The 25,654-nt window shown below is 39.6% G+C and overlaps 1 protein-coding gene across 3 annotated transcripts in view; it reads left to right on the forward strand.

The window, feature by feature from the left end:
- Window positions 1-24,885, forward strand: part of CDADC1 (cytidine and dCMP deaminase domain containing 1) — a 38,952-nt gene extending 14,067 nt beyond the window's left edge. For all 3 annotated transcript variants that reach the window (XM_071208290.1, XM_012519562.4, XM_004478219.4), the window contains 6 exons: window positions 2,698-3,267; window positions 8,082-8,131; window positions 10,843-11,012; window positions 13,211-13,400; window positions 18,430-18,490; window positions 24,309-24,885. In XM_071208290.1, the coding sequence (XP_071064391.1) occupies window positions 2,698-3,267; window positions 8,082-8,131; window positions 10,843-11,012; window positions 13,211-13,400; window positions 18,430-18,490; window positions 24,309-24,379 (1,112 nt within the window). In that variant the 3' untranslated portion in view covers window positions 24,380-24,885. The remainder of the gene's footprint in view (window positions 1-2,697; window positions 3,268-8,081; window positions 8,132-10,842; window positions 11,013-13,210; window positions 13,401-18,429; window positions 18,491-24,308) is intronic.
- The last annotated feature ends 769 nt before the right edge of the window (window positions 24,886-25,654 follow it).

The raw sequence follows: 25,654 nt of genomic DNA on the forward strand, positions 1-25,654 counted from the left end.
ATTGGTGATGAGATTGATGAATGTGATTTTTAAAAAATATTCTAAAATCAGTAAACCAGTATTTTCCAAATGACTAATGTAGGATGTTATAAAGTCTGGCATGGGTTTTTATAACATCCATGTAAGAGCCATTCAAAATAAAAGATAGGCCAGTGGATATTTTTTTTTCTTTAAAGTACTGAGACTGGGGAATGAGCCTGGGACCTCATATATGGAAAGCAAGCACTCACCACTGAGCCACATTGGCTCCCCTGAGTTGGTTTTTTAGTTTGTTTGCTTGCTTGTTTTTCGGAGGCACTGGGGACTGAACCTGGGACCTCCATGTAGGAAGCAGGCGCTCAACCACTTGAGCCACATCCAGTCGCCCAGTGCATTTTAATGTAACAATAGAATGTTCGCTGATAGGGTTTCAGGTTCCACACTGTAATCAACCTTTACGAAACTGTCCCTCAATGAATATTCTTGTAGTGTTGAAGAAGAATATTCATTAATCTGAAACATTTGTTAAAATACCATTCTCTTCTGATATGTATTCTCCTGAGGTGGGATATTTTTTCACATATTTACGAAAACAACAAATCTCAGGAGATTGAAAGCAGAAGCAGATTTGAGAATCTAGCTGTCTTCCATTAAGCCAGATATTAAAGCAATCTGTAAAGATTTAAAACAAATGCCATTCTTACTAGTGTTTGTAGTTGTTTTGGAAATATAGTCAATTTTCATAAAAATGTGTTATTTATGTTAATCTGTAAGGTTTTTAATTGTTATTTCTTAATAAACTTTTTAATGTTTGTTTTAATTTTAAAATATAGTAAATATTGATAGATATAACCCACATAAACCAAAGCTGTCTGGGGTCCTCAGTAATTTTTAAGAGTATTAAGAGGCCCTGAAACCAAAACAAGTTGAGAATTTTTTGCCACTCTTGTAGCATTTGCAACTGGTACATGAACATTTGTCTAAAGATTATTTCTCTCCTGGTCTCCCTGTATCAGGATTACTAGGAGCAACCAAGATGCTTAGATGGAAGAGTTGCCCTCACTGCTGAGTAGGAAATGGAACTCCAGCAGAGGGGAGAAGCGTGCTTACGTAAGCTTTGAGGCCTTCAAAGTTGCTTTGCAGCCCAAGCCGCAATGAGTCAGGAATGGCAGGGAATAGCCAAGGGGTCTCTTTGTGGTTAAAATATCCATTAATTTGGTGAACATTTGGGTATTTAACCATGTGTGAGGCACTGATGCTAGGATATAAAAAACATGAACCCCAAAATACGGTTCTTTCCAAGGAGCCCACAGTCTTTCATGGGGATATGACTATATAATCAGAGGGAGTGTCTGTGGCCTGTAAGAGCTCTTCTTTTTCTGTAAATTTAATTCACTTATTAAATATGTTTTCTCAAATGAATCTCTCTACCCTAATTTTCCAGTATGATTAAATAAGTAGAATTATTAGATGAAAGGGTATGAACATTGGAAGGCTCTTGATACTATCAAAAGTGATTTCCAAAATTTTACCAGGTTAGGCCCTGACAGCATACCTTGCCCTCTTCAACATGTTAGTGTTGGAGTCTTTTTTGACTTAAATAAAAAACAGTGTCTTACTGTTCAGTCTAAAATACAAATTAAAATATTTTTCAGATGTTTGTCAGTTTTGTTTTCTCTTTTATAAACTGTTCATATTTTCTTGACTATCTTGAGGCATTATTGTTGTTTTTGGCAATTCATACCTACTCTGAATGAATTAAAAGCTACTCTGTATATTAAAGATTACTAACCTTTCCTCGGTCACAATGAAAAATGTTTCTCCTAGTTGTTTTGTTTTTTAACTTTTTGGGCTTAAAAAAATGAATCTTGCTTTTCCCTGTCCCTTCCCCACATCACATGATATGACTTTTCAACATTATAAATTCTTTGTGAACATTCTGGAGGCCCATAATTTGTTTTCCTCTTGCCCTGTTTCAGTCATTTAACTTTTCTGCAATTTTACTATTATAAATAATGCTGAACTAAACATGCATACATGAAATTTCTGTTTAGAATTTTTTCTTAGGTTCACAGAAGAATTCTGGATCAAAGGACAGGAACATTTTTAATGCAGAGGTGAACTGTTTACTCCAAATATAAATTTCTATATAAAATTCCAAACAATATCAGTTGTAGGTTGTACTATTTATAAAAGCAGCTATTTAATCACTTGGATGATTCTGCCATAGTTACAACAAAATCAGTGACTCCACGGTGCCTCCCCATGGGCTGTATCAGGGGTTAGCACAATTTTTCTGTAAAAGGGCAGATAGTAAATACTAGGCTTTGCAGGCCACAATGTTTATTACAACTGTGTGACTGTTGTAGTGCGAAAGCAGCCACAGACAATACATAAATGAAAGGGCATGGCGTGTCCCAATAAAACTATTTGTGCACATTTAATTTCCACATATCACAAAAGAACATTCTTTAAATTGTTTTCAGCCATTGAAAGTGTAAAAACCATTCTGTGAGCCACACCCAGGCAGCAGGCTGTATTCAGCCCACGGGCCATACTTTGCCAACTATGGTCTGTGCTACAGGTGACTCCGTAGTGGGCGCTTATCACATTGGGACGGCTAGGTCTTTTGCAGTGATATGATGGATTTTTTTTTTTTAACCAAAACCATAATTTCAGCATGTATCAGATAAATATCTTTCGTATTTTGTATTTCAGCTGGAGTTAACCGAATTTCTTACTGGCCTGCTGATCCAGAAATAAGTTTGCTTACTGAGGCTTCTAGTTCTGAAGATGCAAAGTTAGATGCCAAAGCGGTGGAAAGATTGAAGTCCAACAGTCGGGCCCATGTGTGTGTTTTACTTCAGCCCTTGGTGTGCTATATGGTGCAGTTTGTAGAGGAAACCTCTTACAAATGTGACTTTATTCAAAAAATTGCCAAAACACTGCCGGATGCTAATATTGACTTTTATTCTGAATGTAAACAAGAAAGAATAAAAGAATATGAAACGTTATTTTTGGTTTCAAATGAAGAAATGCATAAGCAAATACTGATGACCATAGGTTTGGAGAACCTGTGTGAAAACCCATACTTTAGCAATCTAAGGCAAAACATGAAAGACCTTGTCCTACTTTTGGCCACAGTAGCTTCCAGTGTGCCCAACTTTAAACATTTTGGATTTTATTGTAACAACCCAGAACAGATTAATGAAATTCACAATCAAAGTTTGCCACAAGAAATTGCAAGGCACTGCATGGTTCAGGCCAGGTTATTGGCATATCGAACTGGTGAGTTAAATGCTTAGTTCCTAAAAGGGGGCCGACCGGTTGGGTTGTGTTTGTCTCAGACGTGTCCGTCTCACCCACAGCATTCGCTTCCTCCTAGATGCTGAGGTTTTGCTGCCATACAGTGGAGAGTAGTTTTGAGATCCTCGAGTAGACAGCTCTTTCTCAGAGCAGTTTTAGGATTCCTTGTGGCCTCGTGCATATTCAGTCCTACATTTACAATTCAGGGCCTGTTATTTGGGCCCTCTCCTTTCTGCTTCTTGCTTTTATCACTTCACTGCTCATCGAGCCTTCCTCTAGAGATGGGACAAAAAAAAGAAAGGAGGGAGAAAAAAATCATTTTCCTTCTGTAAATATTCAATATTAGAATGTTTACAATAAAAAAATGCAAATTCAAAGTAACAGAGTTGAGGTAAAGGAGTGTTGGTCTTTGCAGTCTTCCAATTGCCGGTGTGCCTTCAAAACATTTTACATTATTAAGTTGTACATAAATGTGTAGAAAATGGAAAATATTTCTTGGAAATTTTTGTTGTGGTGAAAAAAATGATCAGTCTTTCCAATTATGGAACAGTATCTTTACATCTGGTACATTTTTTCCCCCAAAGTGGAATCATAATCACTTTTTCAAATGCACCTTTGAAATGAGGGAAAAAAAGGTTGACGGAATCCTTCAGGACTGGGCTATAGTCAGATTTTTTAATTAGCTCAAGAAAGAAGAGCACTTTTCAGAAAAGGTCCGTAAGATGCCACAGGTCTGCAGTATATTCTAAACCAAGACCACAAGCCGGAGGGAATTGAGTAGAGTGGAGGTTCTCAGTTGGCGTCATATCAGAGTCACTGTTGAAACTTAAAAAATAAAGATGATCTGGCCCTTACCCAGATCTACTAAATTAAAATATCTAAGGGTGTGGCCTAGGCCCATGTTCTTAAAAAATTATGCTTGTGATTCTGACGCTCAACAGGGCTAATGATTCTACACTTACTAAAGAATTTGATTCTATAGGATCATAGTCTCTGTCCCCGAACAGCTGTATTATGTAGAAATCTGATTTTATGTAAGATCTTGTATCATGGGTTAGATATTGGCCTTTTTGCTAACGCTGACATTATAAAGTATGTTTCTGTATATCATACTGAAAGGCAAGGAAATGGGAACAGCTGCTGTAGCTATACTGCCCTACTTTTCCTTCATTGATTAGAAATCAGTGGCTCCCTGCCTGTGTTCCAGAATGAGCATGGAAATATAAATTTATATATATGTGTTCTTTATTAGATACTCTGTTTCTGTAAAGTTATATATTTGTATTAGAAATATATTCACTCACTGTGCAGAACTTTATATATAAAGCCATACTTATGTGCTTGATGGGCAGTTTAAAAGATTTTTCAAGGTTGGTGTTGACTGTAGATGATTTTTTTGTCTGGAACCCAAGCCTTGTGCAGGGTGTAACTCTCCTACCCTGCTCTCCACTATGCTGCGTGCTCTTCAGGGAAGAGGCCATGTCTTAATGATCAGCTTCTCCCTAACACTAAGAGCTGTGTGTGTTGAACTGATAAAAAGAAATCTTGTTATGTACAAAGATAAATGATCTACAATCCCTTTTCCTGAATCCTTGGAGCCAGATGAAAAGGAATTCAGAATTGTACAGATTTTGGAAGGTAATATGGTGCACGTCCTGTATATTACTTAACACTCCTGATGGGGTATGGGGAAGTACCCTGTCATCAAACACTGATATCTGGAGTGAAATGTACGACTAATTAAAGGCTGTAAATAACTCAAAACAGGTTTTGCCACCAAATAAGTCTGTATCAGACTGTTAAGAAAACTTGATATAAGCAATTTCAGGTAAGGGATTCTGGACTTGTATTATTCATTGATTGTAACTAATAACTAGCAATTATTTGTTGAACACATGTCAGGCACGGAGCAAGGCAACTTCCGTACATTTTTCATTTACCATTGAGGACAATCTGCAAAGTAAAAATACCCATGATGTGGTGTGCTTCTAATAACTGCAACTTTTAATTTCACATTATTCACTTGCTTTGACAACCTTATTTCTCTTTAATTGAAAGTTGAAGGAACTTTTCATTAACAAAATATATGTGTTTAAAATGAATTCAGAAACCTCTACCAGAGTTTTAAAACTAATCAAAAAGTGGATGCTTAATAATTGCTTTTTGAATGATGAGTAAATAGAATCCACAGAAATGTCAAAAATGTTCTTGGGATGCTTTGGGCATAACAAAAAAGTGATAAAATTTGGGGAAAGTTTTGGGAAAAAAAGTGAAAGGGTGTGTCTCATTTACCTGATTTCGGTATTAATTTCTTATCTCTTTTTTTGTGACCGGTTATACCATTAGACCACATGTTTTCCAAAACTAGGGATTATGTCTTCCTCCTAGACAACGCTGGTGATGAATTAAAGTTCGAGCAGCCAAGAAAGTTGACTTTCAGGTCGTAACTCACTGATTCTCAAATGTTAGTATGCCTAAGAATCACATGGCACGCTCATTAGAAATACAGATTTCCTGAGCCTTGCCCCTCTTTCCTCAGAGAGGTTGACACATTGCTAACAAGCCCCAGTGCTTGTGTTGCAAGCGGTTGTGGCCCGTACTTGGAGAAACTCTGACTGGCATAGCCCCAGTACGGGAGCTCAGATAACCAGCCCTGTGTTCTAGAATCATAGGATACACACTTAGCCTCCGACTTTGAGTCCACTGACTGTACGCTGGCCATCCCTTCAGAGTTGTACAAAGAGCTAATAGATCTAATCCATTTTTTATGAATAAAATTCATTCAGCTTCTAAAAGACTCGTAGTAAAGACTGTTCTCTTGGTGTAACTAACCTTAGCTAGCCAGTAGAGTTGCATACTTATGGAAAAATCTTATTTTTTTTCCCCGCTCCTGACAAGGTTTAGTCTTTCCCTCAGGGTGAAACCAAAAACATGACTCCTGAGACTAAAAAAACAGAACATGTGACAAATACGAATGTTGATGGTAGGAAAAGTAGACTCTTAATATGAAGAATTTCTGTTGTAGGTTGTCACCTTTGGTTTCAGATTTATGCATGTTAAATAGGTACTTACTATAAAGGTTTTGGTTGTGCAGGGTAATATCTTATGTTTAGAACTTCTGCATTTGACTTAGATGTGAGCATAAAGTCACTGATTTGTCTTCTTCGCCCCTCGTGTTTAACTCTGAAGATCTCGGAAGGAACAGAATTCTGTGTCCGTCCACCTGCACTCTAGGAATCAGCCCCCGTGGTCTGAATCTCACCGTCACGCTCCTTTCCTGCACAGCGCAGCGCTGCTCTAGGTGCGGCTTGTGTCCTGTCACTGTCCCCGCCCCCATCATACTGCAGGCTTCCTGGGGCGAGGACTTCCGTATACTCAGCCCGTCACAGTGCTTGGCACACATTAGGCACTCAATAAATATTGGTTAGTAAACAAATGAAAATCTTGGTTATGAAACTTTTAATGTCAAAAGGAGAGGTGGAGGAAAAACAAATAGGTTGGTTCTGGAGGGCTGAATTTTGAGGAGTAAATTTCCCTGTACCTGTTTTCTCATCTAGAAATGGAAGTTTTATCAGCTTTACCTTTAGAGTAAAAACAAAATAATAGTTTTTTAAAATTGTGCTTAAAATAAGTTTACAAATACTTTGTACATCATTTTGAATATCTGAGCTTGCTTAACTAGAGGGAATTTTATTATAGTGTCAGAATATTTTTAAAAGGTGACTTATTTATTTGTAAATGTATAGCAGCACAAGTTTTCTTAGTACTTTTACTGGAAAAAAGTTGTTCAAATATTTTATCTTTGGAAGGATTAACTTTTAGGAAATTGTAGGGTGAAGCCATAGTTTCATTTATTCTTCCCTAATATGTAGGGCTCTAGGACAAACTCACAGATAATTATTTTTTCTGCTTAAATCTACCCTTTAACATCATTACCTTATTATTTAGATTTTGATAAATAATGTAGTTTTCATAATTAATTCACTTTAGTTTTAGAAATTTGACATTCATGCTTGTATTGACAGAAGGAAAAGTAGATACTTCATATGTAAAGTTTCTATTTTATTTTTGTATTTTCTGTTCCAGATTAATGCTTTTAAGGAGAACAGCCTTACTTGTTGCAAAGGCTTTGGTTCTACCAGAAAATTGTAATCTTATGTTTATAACTTCTGCCACTTAGAAATGGTATGTTACTAAGTTAGCATTCTTTTCCCTCCTTGAGGAGAACTTTGAAGGCCAGAGAAGGAATACAATTTTGTTTAAACCAAAATTCCTTTCACATATACCTTCCAGAAGAAATATTAAAAAGCCCATAAAGATTTGTTCATGTTTGTGTTACGTGTATGAACTTTTCCTTAGCAGGAGCGTTTTCATTCCCGTGACTAGAGTGTAGGAAATGCCAGAAGTCAAATTTGATTGCTGTTGTAAGTGGTTATTACACTAAATCCATTAGTTTAGAAACTTCTTTGCTTCATTGATTTCTTCTTTTAGAAGCTGTGATTTAGAGACTGACTTATAAGTGGAGAATCAATAAAGTTACACCTAGTTATGGTTACTGCTTTGAAAATCTGTGCCTGGACTGGTGGTGCCGCGATCTAGTTCTTTGGTCCCTAGCCCCCACATTCTGTACTTTAAAGCATGTATTTTAACACTTTTCTATAATTAGTGAAGCTGTCAATAATTGCTGCTACCTTTATGAAGTAAATTTCAATAAAAGCATTTTATTTTGGGGAACACTATTTTTGCAACTAACAGACTCTTGATTTTTACTGAGTTAAATGCCATGTCTCTTTCAGAGGATCATAAAACAGGAGTTGGAGCAGTCATTTGGGCAGAAGGGAAATCTGTAAGTATGGAAACAGTTTGTAAACATTTCACCTTGATTTTGCTTAAAGTTCAGTCTTAGGGGACTAACATTTCGCTGACTCATTGGGATGACTATTTTTTATATTGGTGCCTCTATTAAATTCTATAGACATGTTCTCATCCGCTCAACAATGTTCTAGATAGATTCACTCATTTAGCACACACTGATCGCACACCTTCTTAAGGATGGAGATTTAAAGACCACCTTTGCTGCCCTTCGTGGCCTCATGGTCTAGGAGTGGAAACAAGGGAAAAAGAGACTGGTTTGTAGGTGTGATTATAACATGATACCAGGAGAGCCGAGAGGAGGACGCTTGCCTCTGCTTGGAGGCAGAAGGGAAATATTCTTGATTGAAGAATGCAGTGAACAATTTAGTGGGCCTAGGAGAGTAACATGCAAAGGTAGGGAGTGAGAGAGAGAAAGGGGACAAGCCAAAATGCAAGCGATCTGGCTTTTCAGCAGCCAGAGTCCTTAGGTGGAGCAGAGAGGTGGAAACTTGGACTGACGGTGAAGAAAACTGCGTACCACGTGAAGGACCCGGACTCCATCCTTCAGGGAGTGAGGTGTCCAGCACAGTTCTAGCCAGGAGGAACGAAGGGGAACACATACGTAATTTAGATTTTTCTGGGAGCCAACTTAAAAAATACAAAAAGGAACAGGTGAATTAATATTAAGAATATTTTTATTTGATCCAAACTTTATCTAATTTCAACATGTAATCAATATAAAACATTACTAATGAGATATTTTGTAATATTTTGGGGGGGAGGTGGCAGGAGTTCTAAATCATCAAAATCTTCTGTCTTTTACACTTACAGCACATCTCAGTTTGGGCTATCAGATTTCAAGTACTCAGTTGCCACATGAGGCTAGTTGCTGCTGCATTAGACAGTGCAGTCCAAAAGTTTAGTAGGAAAATGATCTGATCATATTTACATTATGAAAAGATTGACGTGGAGCTAGACAGGAAATATGGAGATTAAAAAAGAGATGAGGCTTTGGAGTTAACAGGCTTGGGTTAGAAGGGCATGGAATCGAGATAGTTTGTAAGTATGTAGCTTACTGAAGTATGAGTAGGTAGCATGAGTTTTGCTTCCGTGGACTTTACAGCAAGTAACTTGTTTACTTGGATGATTCAGTGGCCCCTCAAGTTGAAACCTAGTCAACACTTCCCTGCTAACCTACTCTGCCATCCGTCTCTTTCTGTCCCTGTTACTTCACAAGATGAATCACGAAGTCTTATGGATTCTACCTTCAAAATACCTCCTCACTCTCTTTATCTCTACTCCCACTGTTAACTCCTACTCTGATAGCTTCCTTGGCCAAAAACTGCTCTAGCCTTTTCCTTTGTAACACTTAGCCCAGTTACAATGATGGGCTCAGGCTCTTGCCGCCTCTAGATAACAGGCTTTATGAGGTCGGGCTCTCTGCTGGCTTGCTTACAGCTGTATTAGCACCTGGCCCAGTGCCTGGCCTGTGGCAGAAAGGGTCCTTCAGGCTGAGAGGGAAGCTCAGCAGCCTTTCGGCTGAACTTCTCATTCTCCACTCCTTTGTGGAGACTAAGTTTCCAGTTAGGTAATCTCTAGTGTAGGCAGCATGGTGAAGTGGAAAAGCATATGGGTTTGGAGTTAAGTGACCTAGGTGTGAATTCTGGCTATGTGACTGACGGTTGTGACTCTGGATAAGTTATTCAATCTCGACCTCAGTTTCCCTGTCTGCAAAATGGAGGCAAGAATAGCACTACTCTCTAGGTTGTCTTGAGGACTGATTGAATGACATGATGCATGAAAACTCAACATGATGTTTAGTAAGGGCTTAAAAAGAATTTCCTACTATTATTTTATTTGCAAGCTTTTGTTGACTCACCGTAACTATGATTTTTATCAAGTTGCTACAGTGTTGAGTCTTGATACTATCACTTGAGTAATTATAATATATTGAAATTTAGTGAAGTCTATGGCATATTCCAAACTATTACAAACACTGTGACTGACAAACTAATTCACTGTAATTCATATTAACCACGAATATATTAATTTCAGGAGAAATTAAAAAAGAACCGCTCAAGTAAGAAGTCCTACAATATATACAAACAATAGAGACTCAGTATAATGTTGAAGATTAAAGTATATTTTTAAACTGTTTTCAATTAAATCACATTTTTAGCTCAGTAACAGAAATTACTTGTTCAAAGTCTTTTAAAAATGACTGACTTCTCAACCAGTAGTACAACATGGACATGTAAGTAAACTGATCGGCAATCTTTTATTAAGCTACTGCTCTGTACTTAACGCCATAAGAGATGTACTTTAAGGAATAGAAAAGAAGCATAAATAAACTACGGTTTCTGCTCTCCAAGATCCTATGATCTATTTGGGGGTAGATGTCTGAATCAAGTGACACAATTTGTGAATTCACCACGGTAGTATTTAGCTCACCGTTCAAACCAAGGACTGCCTTCAGCTTAGAGGTTAGAGAGGATGGCAGCCTTCATGGGACTCAGCTCTGACAAGACCACATCGCAGTAGGAGGCTCAAATACTGAGTTTTTTGATAACTCAGTTTGTCATAGAAAATGTACTGAATATTCAGTATACCACATGTAAGACTTGGCTTTAAAAAACGTAACATTGCAAAGTGCCTTTGCAGATTGCTGAAAACTAAGCTTGGCTGGTTTGCTCATTTTCACAGAAAAGTTGTGATGGGACAGGAGCGATGTACTTCCTAGGCTGTGGCTATAACGCCTTTCCGGTGGGGTCGGAGTACGCCGACTTTCCCCACATGGACGACAAGCAGAAGGACCGAGAGATACGGAAGTTCAGGTACATCGTGCATGCGGAGCAGAACGCCCTGACCTTCAGGTATGCAACTCTTTTGCAGGTATTTTTCTTTAAAATGCAGCAAGGGGCGAGTTGGAATTAGTTTTCTTTTAGTTATAACTTATTTTCTTTTTTCAATTTCCAAGAAATTTCCTTCACAGAAGTATACCTGGTGAAATTTGATCCTTGATATCAGAGGCTGTTGTGATAGATTCTCTGGCCTTCAAATTTATTGAGCAAGTCTTTCTTTTCTTTTGCCTTACATTTCTCTCCAATCCAAAACTGCTTGAAGTTTTTCTTTGGGGTCTTGCTCAGCCTCCTGTATTTCTGGACATTAAGATCTCCTTAGGGAAGAGGACTTGGCCCAGTGGTTAGGGCGTCTGTCTACCACATGGGAGGTCCCTGGTTCAAACCCTGGGCCTCCTTGACCCGTGTGGAATTGGCCCACGCGCAGTGCTGATGCGCTCAAGGAGTGCCCTGCCACGCAGGGGTGGCCCCCGCATAGGGGAGCCCCAAGCACAAGGAGTGCGCCCCGTAAGGAGAGCCGCCCAGCATGAAAGAAAGTGCAGCCTGCCCAGGAATGGCGCCGCACACATAGAGAGCTGACACAGCAAGATGACGCAACAAAAAGAAACACAGATTCCCGTGCTGCTGACAACAACAGAAGCGGACAAAGAAGACACAGCAAATAGACACAGAGAACAGAACTGGGACAGGGGGGAGAGGAGGGGAAAGAAATAAATAAATCTTTAAAAAAAACAAACAAGATCTCCTTACTTTTCTAAATTGGGAGCATTTGTATTTATATATATGAGTATATAGTTTTTATTATGAACCAAATTGCTTTAAAATAGTTTTTGTTAGAGGTCATAACTGACATTACCTGCTTCTAATGTTAATTTAGATAATTTTCACAGTTTTAAACCTTTACCACTGAGGGGGTGATGTTGGGGGATTGAAAACTGAAGCCGTGGCTCCTGTCCTTGGGGAGCTTATAATGCAGAAGGGGATGGAAGCTGTATCTCCCTAACGTGACTGATTGCATGGGAAAGGCAAACCCAAGTACTGTGGAAATTCAGGGGCCGCTAGGGACAGGGAGGGGGGCTGCAAGGGAGCAGCTTCAGGGAAGAAAGCATTTGAACTGAACTTTAAAGAACTGGTGGGCTCAGTGCAGCTGAAGATGCTCACTTGAAGGGAAGGCCATTCGTGCTTCCAGCATGAGCAGGGTCTAAAAGTAGGAAAATGCGTTGTGTCTGGGAACATGAACAACCCAGTTGGTCTGGAATGTAGAATACGTGGGAACTGAAGCTCAATGATGGTGTGAGACTGGACAATGCATGACTTTGAACGTAGACTGCGCTGGGCACTGCGGAGGTGGAGTGACATCAGCAGGCCACACGTCGATTTCTTAGGTAGAAGGTATACTGTTTGAACCGATTCAGGGAGTAGAATTCTGTGGCCCCAGCTTAGGTGAAGAGTAGTGAGAGATGGGTCTGGAAGGCTGGCGGTGGGGGATCCTGGTCACAGCTGACTGAGAAAGGACAGTGTGAACCACGGAACCTGGAGCTCCATCCCTGCCGCCTCAGAAGACAGCGCCCCATGGTCCAGAGGACCGTCAGCAAGCAGAGCTCCACACAGACTAACATGGTGTTTCGCTTGTAGTCTTCTTTCTGGATTTACTTGCTTCATGCTCACGACTATGTCCAGGCCAAATATTTGTTAAATAAAATGACTCTATGGTAAGGGAAGAGTAAGGGAACTGTAACTCAAAGAATTATAGAATTTTATTATTTATCCATATAGTAAACATTGATTAAATATCCATGAGGTTCAAGATAGGGGCTAGATACTTTGCTACCATGTTGAGTTAATATTAAATCATACATGGTTAGTTCTTAAGGAGAGGTTTTTATTTTACTCCTCTTTCTGGCATTGTAGAGGTTCTTACTTAGAAAGCAATGTTTTCCCTTTTTATCGCTCTTTATTTTTTGTTGTTTCTCTTTCTGTTTTCATATACTCTGTAATCTGATACCAAACATCTTACCAGTTGCTTAGAATCAATAAATTAAGTATAAAAATTTTCATGTTCAGGTTGTTTGCAACATTTTGTGAGTTTATGTATTTTGAACGTTCACTATCGGTTTTCAAAGCAGCTCATTATTTGTGTTTAAAGATTTCTCTAAAAAAATAACCTACCCTTCTAGGAACTACCTTCCTAATATTTAAAAAAATTTTTGTAGGTGTCAAGAAATAAAACCAGAAGAAAGAAGTATGATCTTTGTGACTAAGTGCCCATGTGATGAGTGTGTGCCTTTAATTAAAGGTGCAGGCATAAAACAAATCTATGCAGGGGACGTCGATGTTGGAAAGAAGAAGGCAGACATCTCTTACATGAGGTTTGAGGAACTCGAGGGCGTTAGCAAATTTACAGTAAGTAGATAAACATTGTTTTTCAATTATGCCGCTAGGTATGCTGCATATTTCAACTCAGTTATGCCCACCATTTTAGAGTTTGAGCAAACCCTTATTGCTGAGTTTATTTTATGTCCAAGCACTTACTCAATTACAAATGTTCTTCCTAGGATCTCTGCCTTATTAATGTGCATTTCTTTTGAGAGAGTTGTAAATTGACTGTACATATATTGAACCAGTGGGCACTTTGGGTGACATCTGGTGGCTGATAAAAGAAAGTCTCTGACTCGCCTCTTCACCCTCCTCACCTTCTGGCTTGGAGTGGTGGAAAGAGGTGAAAATAGTTTAAGATTACCCAGAAACGGGGAGACACACATACATTTTGTCATGAGTAAAGTCTGGAAAAATTTAGAAAGAATTTCCTATTTGTTATTTCAATAAAAGAACCGAGGAGTTCATGGAACACACAGAACTTTAATTCTTATATGTGTTTACTATTTGAATTTTCTTTTCTTATTGGTTCTAATAGCTTCTAGACTCATTTAGATTTTCTATGTACACAGTTATGAACTCTGAAAATAACAATTAAACATTTACATACTAGAATTTGTAGTCGGCTAAAAAGGTCTAAATTTCAATTTTACATTTGTGTTATATGTATCTGTTTGAGTCCAGGGGCTTGGAGCATATAAGGCATCTAATAAATGTTAAACTATATATATGTTTACAATTAAAAAAATAAGAACATAGTGTCCATAGTCTGACTGTTTACACACTATTTACCATTTACATTTTGGTCATGTGTTTTTGTTTTTTATTTTCAATTGTTTCATATAAAGTTAATCACAGTTTTAAAAGAGAAGGGGTCATGTGGCACTGAAAGAAGAGAGAGATGAGAGACAAATGCCTCTATTTTGAAAAAGTTTTTAAAAACTTACATCCATTGAGTCAAAGAGAAATCTCCAGTTCTCTGTTTTTGTTTTCTGTCTCTTCATTCCTTCCAAAAAGTAGAAAGAAAAAAAATTTTTTTCTTTTTGATTGTCAGCAGTCACTTTATTTAGCAAGGCACACGGCAGTGTACGTAGCTTCAGAACATCACACCACTGTCTCTCGCATCCCTGAGCCCCGTGGCTTTGTTGCTTTGCCTCCCGGGGTCCAGAAGCACGTGCTAGAGCCCTCCTGGCCGCACCTACGGCGATGAGCCGCGCGTCCCTGTCATGCCATGAGCCTCCCACTAGATTCTGCACTCCTGAAGGTGGATCCCTGTTGGGCCCTGCACCCTGGGGTCCTCAGTGTGCTTGGGAGACCCGTGAATGCTTGAGTGAATACAGAGGGCAGCCGTCTGGTTCCCTCTCGCCATGCCCTAGCTGGCCTTTAGGTAGAAGTGCTAATCCTGAGTGAGTAGCCAACTTTTAAGAAATTAAAAACTCTCGTTCTAAAGATTAAGTGACGTACCTCTGCGGTGCTGTTAGTGATGAGTTATAGTGAATTCTCAAGTATCTTGCTTTTATAGTAGCTGTTCACTTGTCAGCAAATGAAGAGATCAGAATGTGAGCTAGGGCAAGATAAGCAGAAGAGAGCAGGAAGACGAGAGGAATGGCAGGCCCTTTGGGCAGAGAGGGTGTCCAGAAGCTTCTCGTTGGGCTGAGGCCCTCCCAGGAGTATCCTCATTCCGGTGCACATTACAGAGAGAGACGCATTCTCTAGAACAGATTCTGAGTGGAATTACTCTGTCAAAGGGTGTTTTAGGATGTTGATACTTATTTGGCTAAAATGCTTTCTGTGAGGGTATACCAATTTTTAATGCAAAAGCTATTTCACTGTACTCTTTCAGCATTGTCTGTAAAATTTTTTTAAAAGTTTAAAAAATATTTCAATTTGATAGGTTAAAATTGGTATATTACTGTTTTGATTTTTTTTTTCTTTTTTTTGTTGACTTACAACATGAAACATTTTTGTGTTTTCCTTTTTCTGTTTTAGCCATTTGTATTTCAATGCTCTTTGTTCATTTTAGTGTTTTACTACATATATATAATAGTTTTTTTCATAATTGTTACAAAGACTTTTTTTGATTAATTTTTTTATTACAGAAATTTTATATTTTATGTGATCAGATCTATTGATCTTTTCCTTTTTAACATCTACCATTAAGCTCAGGAGGCTTCTTCTTTTGGAGGTGTATTTTCTTCCCATTTTTGTTGAGTGTTGTGTATCGCATTTAATTTTTAAATTCAATTCAAGGTTAGATGAAGTAGGAGAAGATGGGGACTTCAAGTTATATAAGACCTCCCCTTAACCTTGGAAATTCTGATTTCTTCACTTTGATAGTCATTACATGTATGGATAAATGCTACTGATGATTATTTGTTGTGCTTGTAAACAGTGTAGGGACAGGAAAGAAGATTGAAAAGTATCTAGAATTAATTTGAAGTGGTGTAGATTTAACTTAATCTTTTCAAAATAGTTTCTATTTCTCAGCTCTGTTTATTTAATAATCCTTCCATTCTCTCTTGAGATCTGTTTTTGGGTTTGTTTGTTTTTTTTTTTAAGATTTATTTATTATTTATTTCTCTCCCTTCCACCACCCAAGTCCCCCGTTGTCTGCTCTCTGTGTCCATTTGCTGCGTGCGTGTTCTTCTTTGTCCGCTTCTTTTGTTGTCAGTGGCAAGGGAATCTATGTTTCTTTTTGTTGTGTCATCTTGCTGCATCAGCTCTCCATGTGTGCGGCTCCATTCCTGGGCAGGCTGCACTTTGTTTCGCGCTGGGCGGCTCTCCTTACGGGGCGCACTCCTTGCGCGTGGGGCTCCCCTACGCGGGGGACACCCCTGCGTGGCAGGGCACTCCTTGCACGCATCAGCACTGCGCGTGGGCCAGCTGCACACGAGTCAAGGAGGCCCAAGGTTTGAACCAGGGACCTCCCATGTGGTAGACGGACGCCCTAACCACTGGGCCAAGTCTGCTTCCCTGTTTTTGGGTTTTATTCTTTTTCACTAATCGACTGGTTCACTTAGCTCACTTTATTGAAAGTCTACTGTAATGTCAAGCCTTATTGCTAGGGATATAGTGGCATCTACAGCAGACAGAAAGAATCTATTGGTTCTTTATCAGACCTATAAACTAAACTAGGGAGGTATTATATGTATTTTTTAAGGATAATGTTATGTAAACATAAGTTTCTCTAAATAAATTTCAAAGGAGTCAGAGCCTAAAAGGATTCAGTATGATTTTCCATTTTGTCTTCAGATGACCTAAAAGGGCCCCATGCATTGAGTAGCTTTAATTTTGTGTTTTCACTTTAAAGGTAATCTAAAAAATACTTCGCATTTCTTAGAGAGCAGAAAACTTGTTTGTTTAGATATGATTAAAAATAGAAACACGATTTTCATAAAGCATTAATTTTTAAAGTCAGTGTTCTCAAATGGGGTTCCATAGCCCTATTACTGGCATCTGGGAGACTTGTTTTTTTTTGTTTTTTGTTTTTTGTGGTTTTTTTTGAGAATTGTTCTTAAAGCAAGTATATATAATAGTATTTAAGCTTGAGAAATATGGATGTAAAAAATAACTTTAAAGTATCCGTTAATGTTTTTAACCTCCAATTTGTTTTTGTCTTCTAAAATTCACTGTTGTTCGTTTTTATTTTTTGTGTTCAAAGTAATAGGTAGGTTTTTATCTTGTGTGCTCAAATTAATAGATTTTAGTGATCTGACATGTTTAGAGGTCTGACATGAAAGTCTAACATACTTTCTGGGGAAGGTGTGATTTGTAAAGCCTGTTCTCTTTCCTAGTGCCAACACTAGCCTTCCCATTTCTGTAGGTGGCCCATTGCTTCTATTTTTTTTTTTTTAATTTCTCTCCTGTTTCCCCCGCCTCCCCCAGTTGCCTGCTGTGTCCATTTGCTGTGTGCTCCTCTGTGACTGCTTCTGTCCTTATCAGCGGCACAGGAATCTGTGTTTCTTTTTGTTGCGTCATCTTGTTGTGTCAGCTCTCCGTGTGTGCAGCACCATTTCTGGGCAGGCTGCACTTTCTTTTGCGCTGGGCGGCTCTCCTTACAGGGCGCACTCCTTGCGTGTGGGGCTTCCCCACGCGGGGACACCCCTGTGTGGCAGGGCACTCCTTGCGCGCATCAGCACTGCGCATGGGCCAGCTGCACACGGGTCAAGGAGGCCTGGGGTTTGAACCTTGGACCTCCCATGTGGTAGGCAGACGCCCTAACCACTGGGCCAAGTCTGCTTCCCTCCAATTGCTCCTAGATGCCTTCCTTTCCCAGTCACTTCTGTACAGGGTAAAATGCTTGTCCTGTAGCTCCTCCTCCTCTGGGCCCAAGATAGTGGCTAGTTAATCGGATGAACTAATTGACTCTATGGAGGAGCTCCCAGGTAATGGGAATTTCATTGTGTCTTCCTGGGGATAGTGCTGGGGTCTTTTTGGCTAAGTCGTTAGTGATTCTAATGAAGGGAATTTCTTGCAAGGCAGGCAAGGAAGGGCTGTGCTATGAGATACTGATGACACTGATCTCCTGTTCCAGTCTTCTCTGTAGTATCTGAGAATCTTCAGGCTTCCCTGTTTGTTTACAAATGATTGGGATGGAATTATAATCACAAGAACCTACAGTATGACATGATATAAATAGTAGTACATAATGTGTGCAGTACAGTAACTGTATTCAAAGGCAAGTAACCTTAGGCACGTTTTCATTCTTTCATATCCAGGCCTTCTCTACCTGTTACAAGAGTCTGTGCAATCTGGAGATACACAGTAATGTGGTAGAGATTAGCAGCCCTGAGTCCCAGTTCTTTTGCTGTCTTTCATGTGTGTGGTCTTGGGCACGTCACCACTTCCTTGCCAGTAAAATGACTCTAAGGGCCCTGAAGGCCCTTCCTCCTGAGCCCAGGAGTCACGCAGCTCGCCATCACGGCGTGGCGTTCCTGGGCCTTGTTGGGATGGAGATGCTGACATCCTCTTCTTTCTTTTTAAAGATGTTTTGATATTTTAAGAACAACATATTCAGACCTTTTGAAATGTATAAAATGTTTGTTCCCTCTCACAGTGGCAGCTGAATCCGTCGGGAGCTTATGACCTTAACCAGAACGAACCTGAAGGGAGAGCGAGTAAGTACATGCAGGTCGCGCCCTGCTGCTGAGGAGGAAGGGTGCAAAGCGCCTTGTACTGGGCAGGAGATGGGGTGGACCTTGCTGTGCTGATAGACAGAGTAGGTCCCTTTTGCAGGTTAGACTTTTGCCATTCGATGTGTGCGCAAGCATTTGTGTGTCCACTGCATGCTAGGTGCTACGGAGAATGTGGGTTACTAATTACTCCTGTGGAGTCTACAGTTTAATACAAATAATCATGGGCTCATTGAATTTATAAATTAAACTTATATGAAACAGTGAACAATAAAGTTCTTCCATACCAAAATGAAAGCTTTTTGGCAGCTAGAAAGGGAAAATATGTATAATTCGTACACATGGAAGTAGGGATAAATTATGAGGATAAAGCCATATTTTCCAGAATTGTTTAGAGAATAAAAATGTTCTGGTTATTTTAATATTCTAATTCACTAAGAATAATTGTGACTATTGTAAGTGAACTTCCAGTCTTCAAAGCTTTATTATTTAGATATTAACACAGGTTTTTTTAATGTAAAATAATCTTTGCGAGACCTTAGGCATGTCCTTTGTAACATTATTTATCACTCTACAATATTATTAAAAATTGGCTATGTTATATTTCTGACTGTTTGGATTCTAGGTAAATGGAAATTTAATGTAAGTAAAGTTTGCTTGATAATTAGTAACAATTATACAATTATTTTGAAAAATTAGTTAACATAAGGTCTCTATGAAAATAATTTCTATGTGAATATCTTGATTTTTCTGTGTTCTGAATTACTTTTATTTTATTCAAATGGTAAATTTATTATTTACGATCTGGAAAAAATAAAAATGCACAGTATATTTCTTTTCAAAACTTTATCAGAAAAAAGAAAAGAAAATATATGAATCTGATTAAAGAATGTGTATTCAATACCTGAGCAGAGTCAATGATTCCTTATTGTTAGTTAAAGGATGTAGCAAGCACTAACTATAAAAAAATGAAGGCAGGGAAACGGACTTTGGCCCAGTGGTTAGGGCATCCGTCTACCATATGGGAGGTCCGCGGTTCAAACCCCGGGCCTCCTCGACCCGTGTGGAGCTGGCCATGCGCAGTGCTGATGCGCGCAAGGAGTGCCGTGCCACGCAAGGGTGTCCCCCGCGTGGGGGAGCCCCACGCGCAAGGAGTGCGCCCGTGAGGAAAGCCGCCCAGCGTGAAAAGAAAGTGCAGCCTGCCCAGGAATGGCGCCGCCCACACTTCCTGTGCCGCTGATGACAACAGAAGCGGACAAACAAACAAAAGCAGACAAAGAAACAAGACGCAACAAATAGACACCAAGAACAGACAACCAGGGGAGGGGGGGAAATTAAATAAATAAATAAATCTTTAAAAAAAAAAAAAAAAATGAAGGCAGGGAGTGGATGTGGCTCATGCACATCATGCTCCGACACGGGAGGTCCTAGATTCCGTTTCTGATGCCTCCTAAAGAAAAAACACATGCAACAAGCAGAAAATGGGCGAAAAACAACAAGCAGACAATGAACAAAAACAACACACACACAGTGAGCCCAAAAAATGAGCAAAAACAATGAGCAAACAGACAAGGGAGCCATCCCAGAGCAGGGGGTGAAGGGGAGTGGGTGCAGCTCAGTGGTTGAGCGCCTGCTTCCCATGCACGAGGTCCTGGGTTCAATCCCCAGTACCTCCTTAAAAAAAGAAAAAAGAATTACTGTCTACATGAAAATTAAGGACATCTGTTCATTAAAGATACCAAAGAATAGAAGATATTTGCCATTTCTAATCCACAAAGAGCTTGTATCCAGAGTTTATTATTTCTAGATCTCTAAGGAAAAGGAAGACAAGAATTGTGGTTAGCAGTCAAGATATTGGAAGGAGGAGGTGGTGACTTGACGGGGGCAAGAAGAAAGCCTGTGCTAGCTGGCAGTATTTTATTTATTGACCTGAGTGATGGTTAAATGCAGGATTGCTTGTGGCAGTTCATTAAATTCTAACTTTAGGTTTTGTATGCATTTTTGAGTAATAAATGTTTTATATCAATAAATATTATCTCTATCTTCATCTCCCATTTTTAATAAAAGTTTTATTGAGATATACTTAATGTATCATTGAGATATAATTAATGTATCATAAATTCATCCTTTTAAAGTGTAGAATTTACTGCTTTTTGGTGTATTCAGAGTAATTGTAACCATCACCACAATTCAACTTTTAGAACGTTTTCATCACTATGAAAAGAAGCCCTGTAGCCATTCCCAGTCACTCCCCATTTCCCTCTACCCCCAGCCCTAGGCAGCCACTTTATGTTTTTATGGATTTGTCTATTATGCTCATTTCATATAAATGGCATCATACAATATGTGGTTCCTCTCCAATTTTGAATGCAGCTGAGAAATAGACAAAAGAATCAAAGAGAAGAAATTGAAAATACCAGCCTTATTGGCAGGCTGAGGCTTGACCCTCGACCAGATGAGGCTCCTCACTGCTTGTGCTTCCCGCCTTGCCTCCGCCGCGCCCCCAGCCTAGTCTAGGAAAGGGTCCCAAGGAGGAGCCTGCCCGCCCCGAGGGCGCCTGTGCTTCCGTCCTTCCCTGCAGTAGAGGGTGTAAATAGGAGGAGGCAGGGGGCTGACTCCTCCAGGCAGGCTCCTCAGCCCGAGTGGAGCCCAAGCGAACTGTAACAACCGCCTTTGTTTAAAGAGTTGTTGGGCTTTCGAGTCAAAAAGGGAAATATCTAAGCACCCTATTCCCTTCCAATATAAAGAGAGAAAGAGGAAAAAGGAGCAACGGTTTGCCTAAATCTGAATAGCAGCAGCCAGCAAACGCAAAAGCCAGGGTTGCCTTGAGGACAAATGTCCATGTAAGCTGGGATCTTAAGAACAAGTCAGGGGGAGCTGATGTAGTAGGTCAGTGGTTGAGCACCTGCTTCCCATGTTCGAGGTTCAATGCTCAGTACCTCCTAAAAAAAAAAGAATAAGTCCGGAGGGGAACAGACATCACCCGATGGCAGCGTGAGATGCTCCAGGGCTCCACCCCCACAGAAGTTTTAAACAAGCAGAAACAGGAAAACAGTTAAAGGGTTGCAATAACTGGGTGAGCACTGAGACAGGAAAATGGCAACCTAAAAATGTTGGTAGAACCTGGCGCCTTCGCCGACCTCCCTCCCCCCTCCCCGGCTCAGGGCGGAGCTGGCCCGTGCTCTGGTTGCGGCGCCCTGGACCAGACCAAGTGCCAGAGGGAGCAGAGAAACCTTACGCACGTGCTAGGTGTGTGTGTGTCTGTGCCATTCTGTTTGGTAGCAAAAGATGACTTACAGGTGGGAGAAAATAAAAAGTTTCAAACCTTACATCAGGTACTCAGAATCTATTCCGAATATATAAAGAACTTTTGCCATACAATATTAAAATGCACTTGTTTTTTTGGGTAAATCAAGGGCAAAGGACTTGACTTATCCAAAGAATATATACAAATGGCCAATAAATATAAGAAAAGATGCTTACCATTATTAGCCATTAGGGAAGTGCAAATCAAAATGGTGAGATGCCACTTCACAGCCACAAGGATGACTATTATTAAAAAAAAAAAAAGGGAAAATAAGTATTGGAGAGGATGTGGATAAATTGGAGTACATTGTTGGTTTAAATGTAAAATGGTGCATCCACTATGGAAAGCAAAATGGTGGGTCTTCAAAAATTTAAGTAGAGAATTACCATGTGATCCAGGAATTCTACTTCCACGTGTATTCCCAAAGAGAATGAAAACAGGGTCTCAAACTGATGTTTAGCAGCTTTATTTACAATAGCCAAAAAGTGGAAAAAACCAAGGGGCCATCAACAAGTAGATGGATAAACAAACTACATACACACAATGGAGTATTATTTGGCATAAAAAAGAATGAAGTTTTGGTACATGCTGGGACATGGAAGAACCTTGAAAACAGTCTCAGTGAAATAGGGAAAGCACATAGGACAAAAATTGTATGATATCACTTACAAGAAATGAATAGAAATAGCAAATTTGCAGAGATAAAAAAGTAGATAAGAGGGTACCAGGGGTTGAGGGAAAGTGGGGAAGGGAGAGTGTTTGTTCAGAAAAAATAATTTTTAATAAAATTTTTAAAAGAAGGGGAATGTCAGAAAATGAATATAGAGAAAGACAGTGAGACATTTATCAAAAGATACTATCCATGGTCCCAAATCAATGAGTCAAGAAAATTTGTCTACTCTGATTTTTAAAAAACACAACAGTTCAACCTCAGTAGTAGTCAGAGAAATGCAAATTGATTACATTGAAACATTTAACACCCATTAGATTTGCAGATTCAGGTTTCCCAGTTCTAAGTGGTGGTAAGAATATGGATTATTAGGAAATCTGACATATTGCCGGTTGGGACTATATATTTGTACATCCACCTTGGAAACCAGTTTGACATTATCTTGTAAAGTGAGCATGCCACATATCCTATGACCCAGCAATTGTGCTTGCCCTAGAGAAGCATTCCATGTTGACTAAGAGACAGAGGCAAATAATTCCTAGCATCGTTGTTTTTAAAAGAAAAAACTTGGAAATAAATGTTTTTTGCAAGAGATTGGATAAAAATATTGTGTATTCCCACAATGGAATATTATATAGCAGTGAAAATAAATAAACTATAGCAACATTCTTAAACATGGATGGATTTAGAAATATAATATTGGGGGCGCGGATGTGGCCCAGGCCGTTGGGCACTCACCTCCTGTGTGGGAGGTGCCTGGTTCGGTTCCCGGTGCCTCCCGGAGAAGGCGAGCAGACAGTGAAAGACAGACGGAAGAACCGCCTGGGGGGGGGGTGGGGAGTGATACATTTAAATGTAAATAAATCTTTTAAAAATATAAGATTGAAGGAAAAAAAGCAAGTCACAGAAGATTCAGGGTGCATTACGATACCCTTTCTATTTCTATAGAAAGTTCAAACAGAAGCCAAAGTAACGTCTTGTTTAGAATATATGGTAAAATCGTTTTTCAAAAGCAGTGGACAGTGATTACCTCTGAGAGGGGTGAGACAGGGTGAGATCAGAAGAGAGTACATGGGAATTGGTAATGTTCTAGTTTTTAGGTTGGGTAGTGGCTCTCAAGTGTTCATTGTTTCTTTCTTCTGATTTGGATTCAGAACTCCCATCTGTTTTAGATAGATGATAGATAGATAGATAGATAGATAGATAGATAGATAGATAGATAGATAGATAGATAGATAGATCGGTCGGTCACATTTAGATATATTCTTTGTTTTATGCTTCACGTATTCCGTAATAAGACATTTAAGAGCAGCGAGAAGACTGCCCAGACCTGCCTCTGGAAGGCAGGCCTGCAGCCTGACCTTGTAGCAAGGACGCACAGCAGAGCAGGGCTCACATGCCAGGAGGGCGCAGATCCCTCCAAAGACGAGAAGCCAAGGAAACTTTGAGAGGTGATGGGCGATCCCTGACTGTGGTGATGGTTTCTGGGTGTATTTGTATGTCCAAACCCATCAAACTGTACACTTTCAATACATACGGCTACTTGTGCATTAGTTGTACCCCAGTAAAGCTATTCAGATCAGACCAGCAACCTCTGACGGTGTGTGTCGGCCACACGCTGGAGTGGCCCTAGTGTTTAAAAGGTCAGCTACTGTATCACTCAAGAGGGCATTACCTAGAATCTGTTAGTCAGCTGTTGAGGATTTGAAGGGCAAATGAAAGGAGTATACCTTGAATGTTGCTATTTTTATCTTACAACTTATCTGGCTGAAACAAATACCCGTATTTGAAAGTGATGTTTCCTGGTATTTCTCCTTGAACCCTAGATGGAGTGTTGAGTCCCGCACATCTGGGCGAGCAGCACCAGAGCAAGAAGCTGTGTCTTGGAAACCTCTGAGAAGTCCTGACTGACTTGGAGTGCAGGCCTCGAGACTTTTTATTGCACTTTTAAAATTCAGCCTTGTTAACACAGAAAATAAGGATGGATTCTGTGAATAATTGAAAAGGTTTTTAAGGAAGCTAATTTATTATTAGGATGTGAATGATGTTAAACTATTTTTTTTTAAGATTTGTGTGTTTTCCAGAATATCATAGTGTGCTCTTTTATTACACTAAATGAGATCTCCATATTTAATGAGACTAATTTAATCTCCAGCAGGATAATTGATATCTGCTTGCTGTGACTTTATGTTATCTAGTTGAAATAGGCAGGTCGTTGGAAGTCACGATCCCTTGGATTACGAGGGGCCCAGTTACTAGGGAGGACTTGCTAAATGGCTCTAGGGAAATAAATGACAACCTTTCCATCTTTTAAGAGTCAGTGTATTTATACCCAAAGCTTTCTGATAATCAGATGTATTCAATTAGGCCTGACTCTTATAAAAATAAAATTGATAGACCTGATCTCTGTTTTAAAAGTATATTTATAAAAAGGTAATGAATGTTTCTTAAATCTTTTTTTTTTTTTTTTTTTTAATTTATTTATTTATTTAATTCCCCCCACTCCCCTGGTTGTCTGTTCTTGGTGTCTATTTGCTGCGTCTTGTTGCTTTGTCCGCTTCTGTTGTCGTCAGCGGCACGGGAAGTGTGGGCGGCGCCATTCCTCGGCAGGCTGCACTTTCTTTTCACGCTGGGCGGCTTTCCTCACGGGCGCACTCCTTGCGCGTGGGGCTCCCCCACGCGGGGGACACCCTTGCGTGGCACGGCACTCGTTGCGCGCATCAGCACTGCGCATGGCCAGCTCCACACGGGTCAAGGAGGCCCGGGGTTTGAACTGTGGACCTCCCATGTGGTAGACGGACGCCCTAACCACTGGGCCAAAGTCCGTTTCCCTCTTAAATCTTTTGATATGTAGAAATCACATTGATTTGTTGGGCATTAGATTACTGATTTGGGGTAGCAATAGAGACTTATTCTGAGACAGTATTGCTCTCTGCTATCACAGACTCTTGAAGTCATTAAAAATGAACCTCACATTTGAGTATAATTTTAACCAAGAAGAAATATTTTAGTCTGGAATATTGAAACTATCCATTTTAGGATGCTATTGAGATGCCGTCCTATTTTTCCTCTGTGTGATGCACCTGGAGTATTTGATGACTTTGACCTTAAAAAGGAAGGCCTTTTAAAGAAACACAAACTTCAAGAATACCAAAACTAAAAGTTGACCTTT

Source organism: Dasypus novemcinctus, chromosome 15, assembly GCF_030445035.2.
Source record: "Dasypus novemcinctus isolate mDasNov1 chromosome 15, mDasNov1.1.hap2, whole genome shotgun sequence".
Taxonomy (NCBI): domain Eukaryota; kingdom Metazoa; phylum Chordata; class Mammalia; order Cingulata; family Dasypodidae; genus Dasypus; species Dasypus novemcinctus.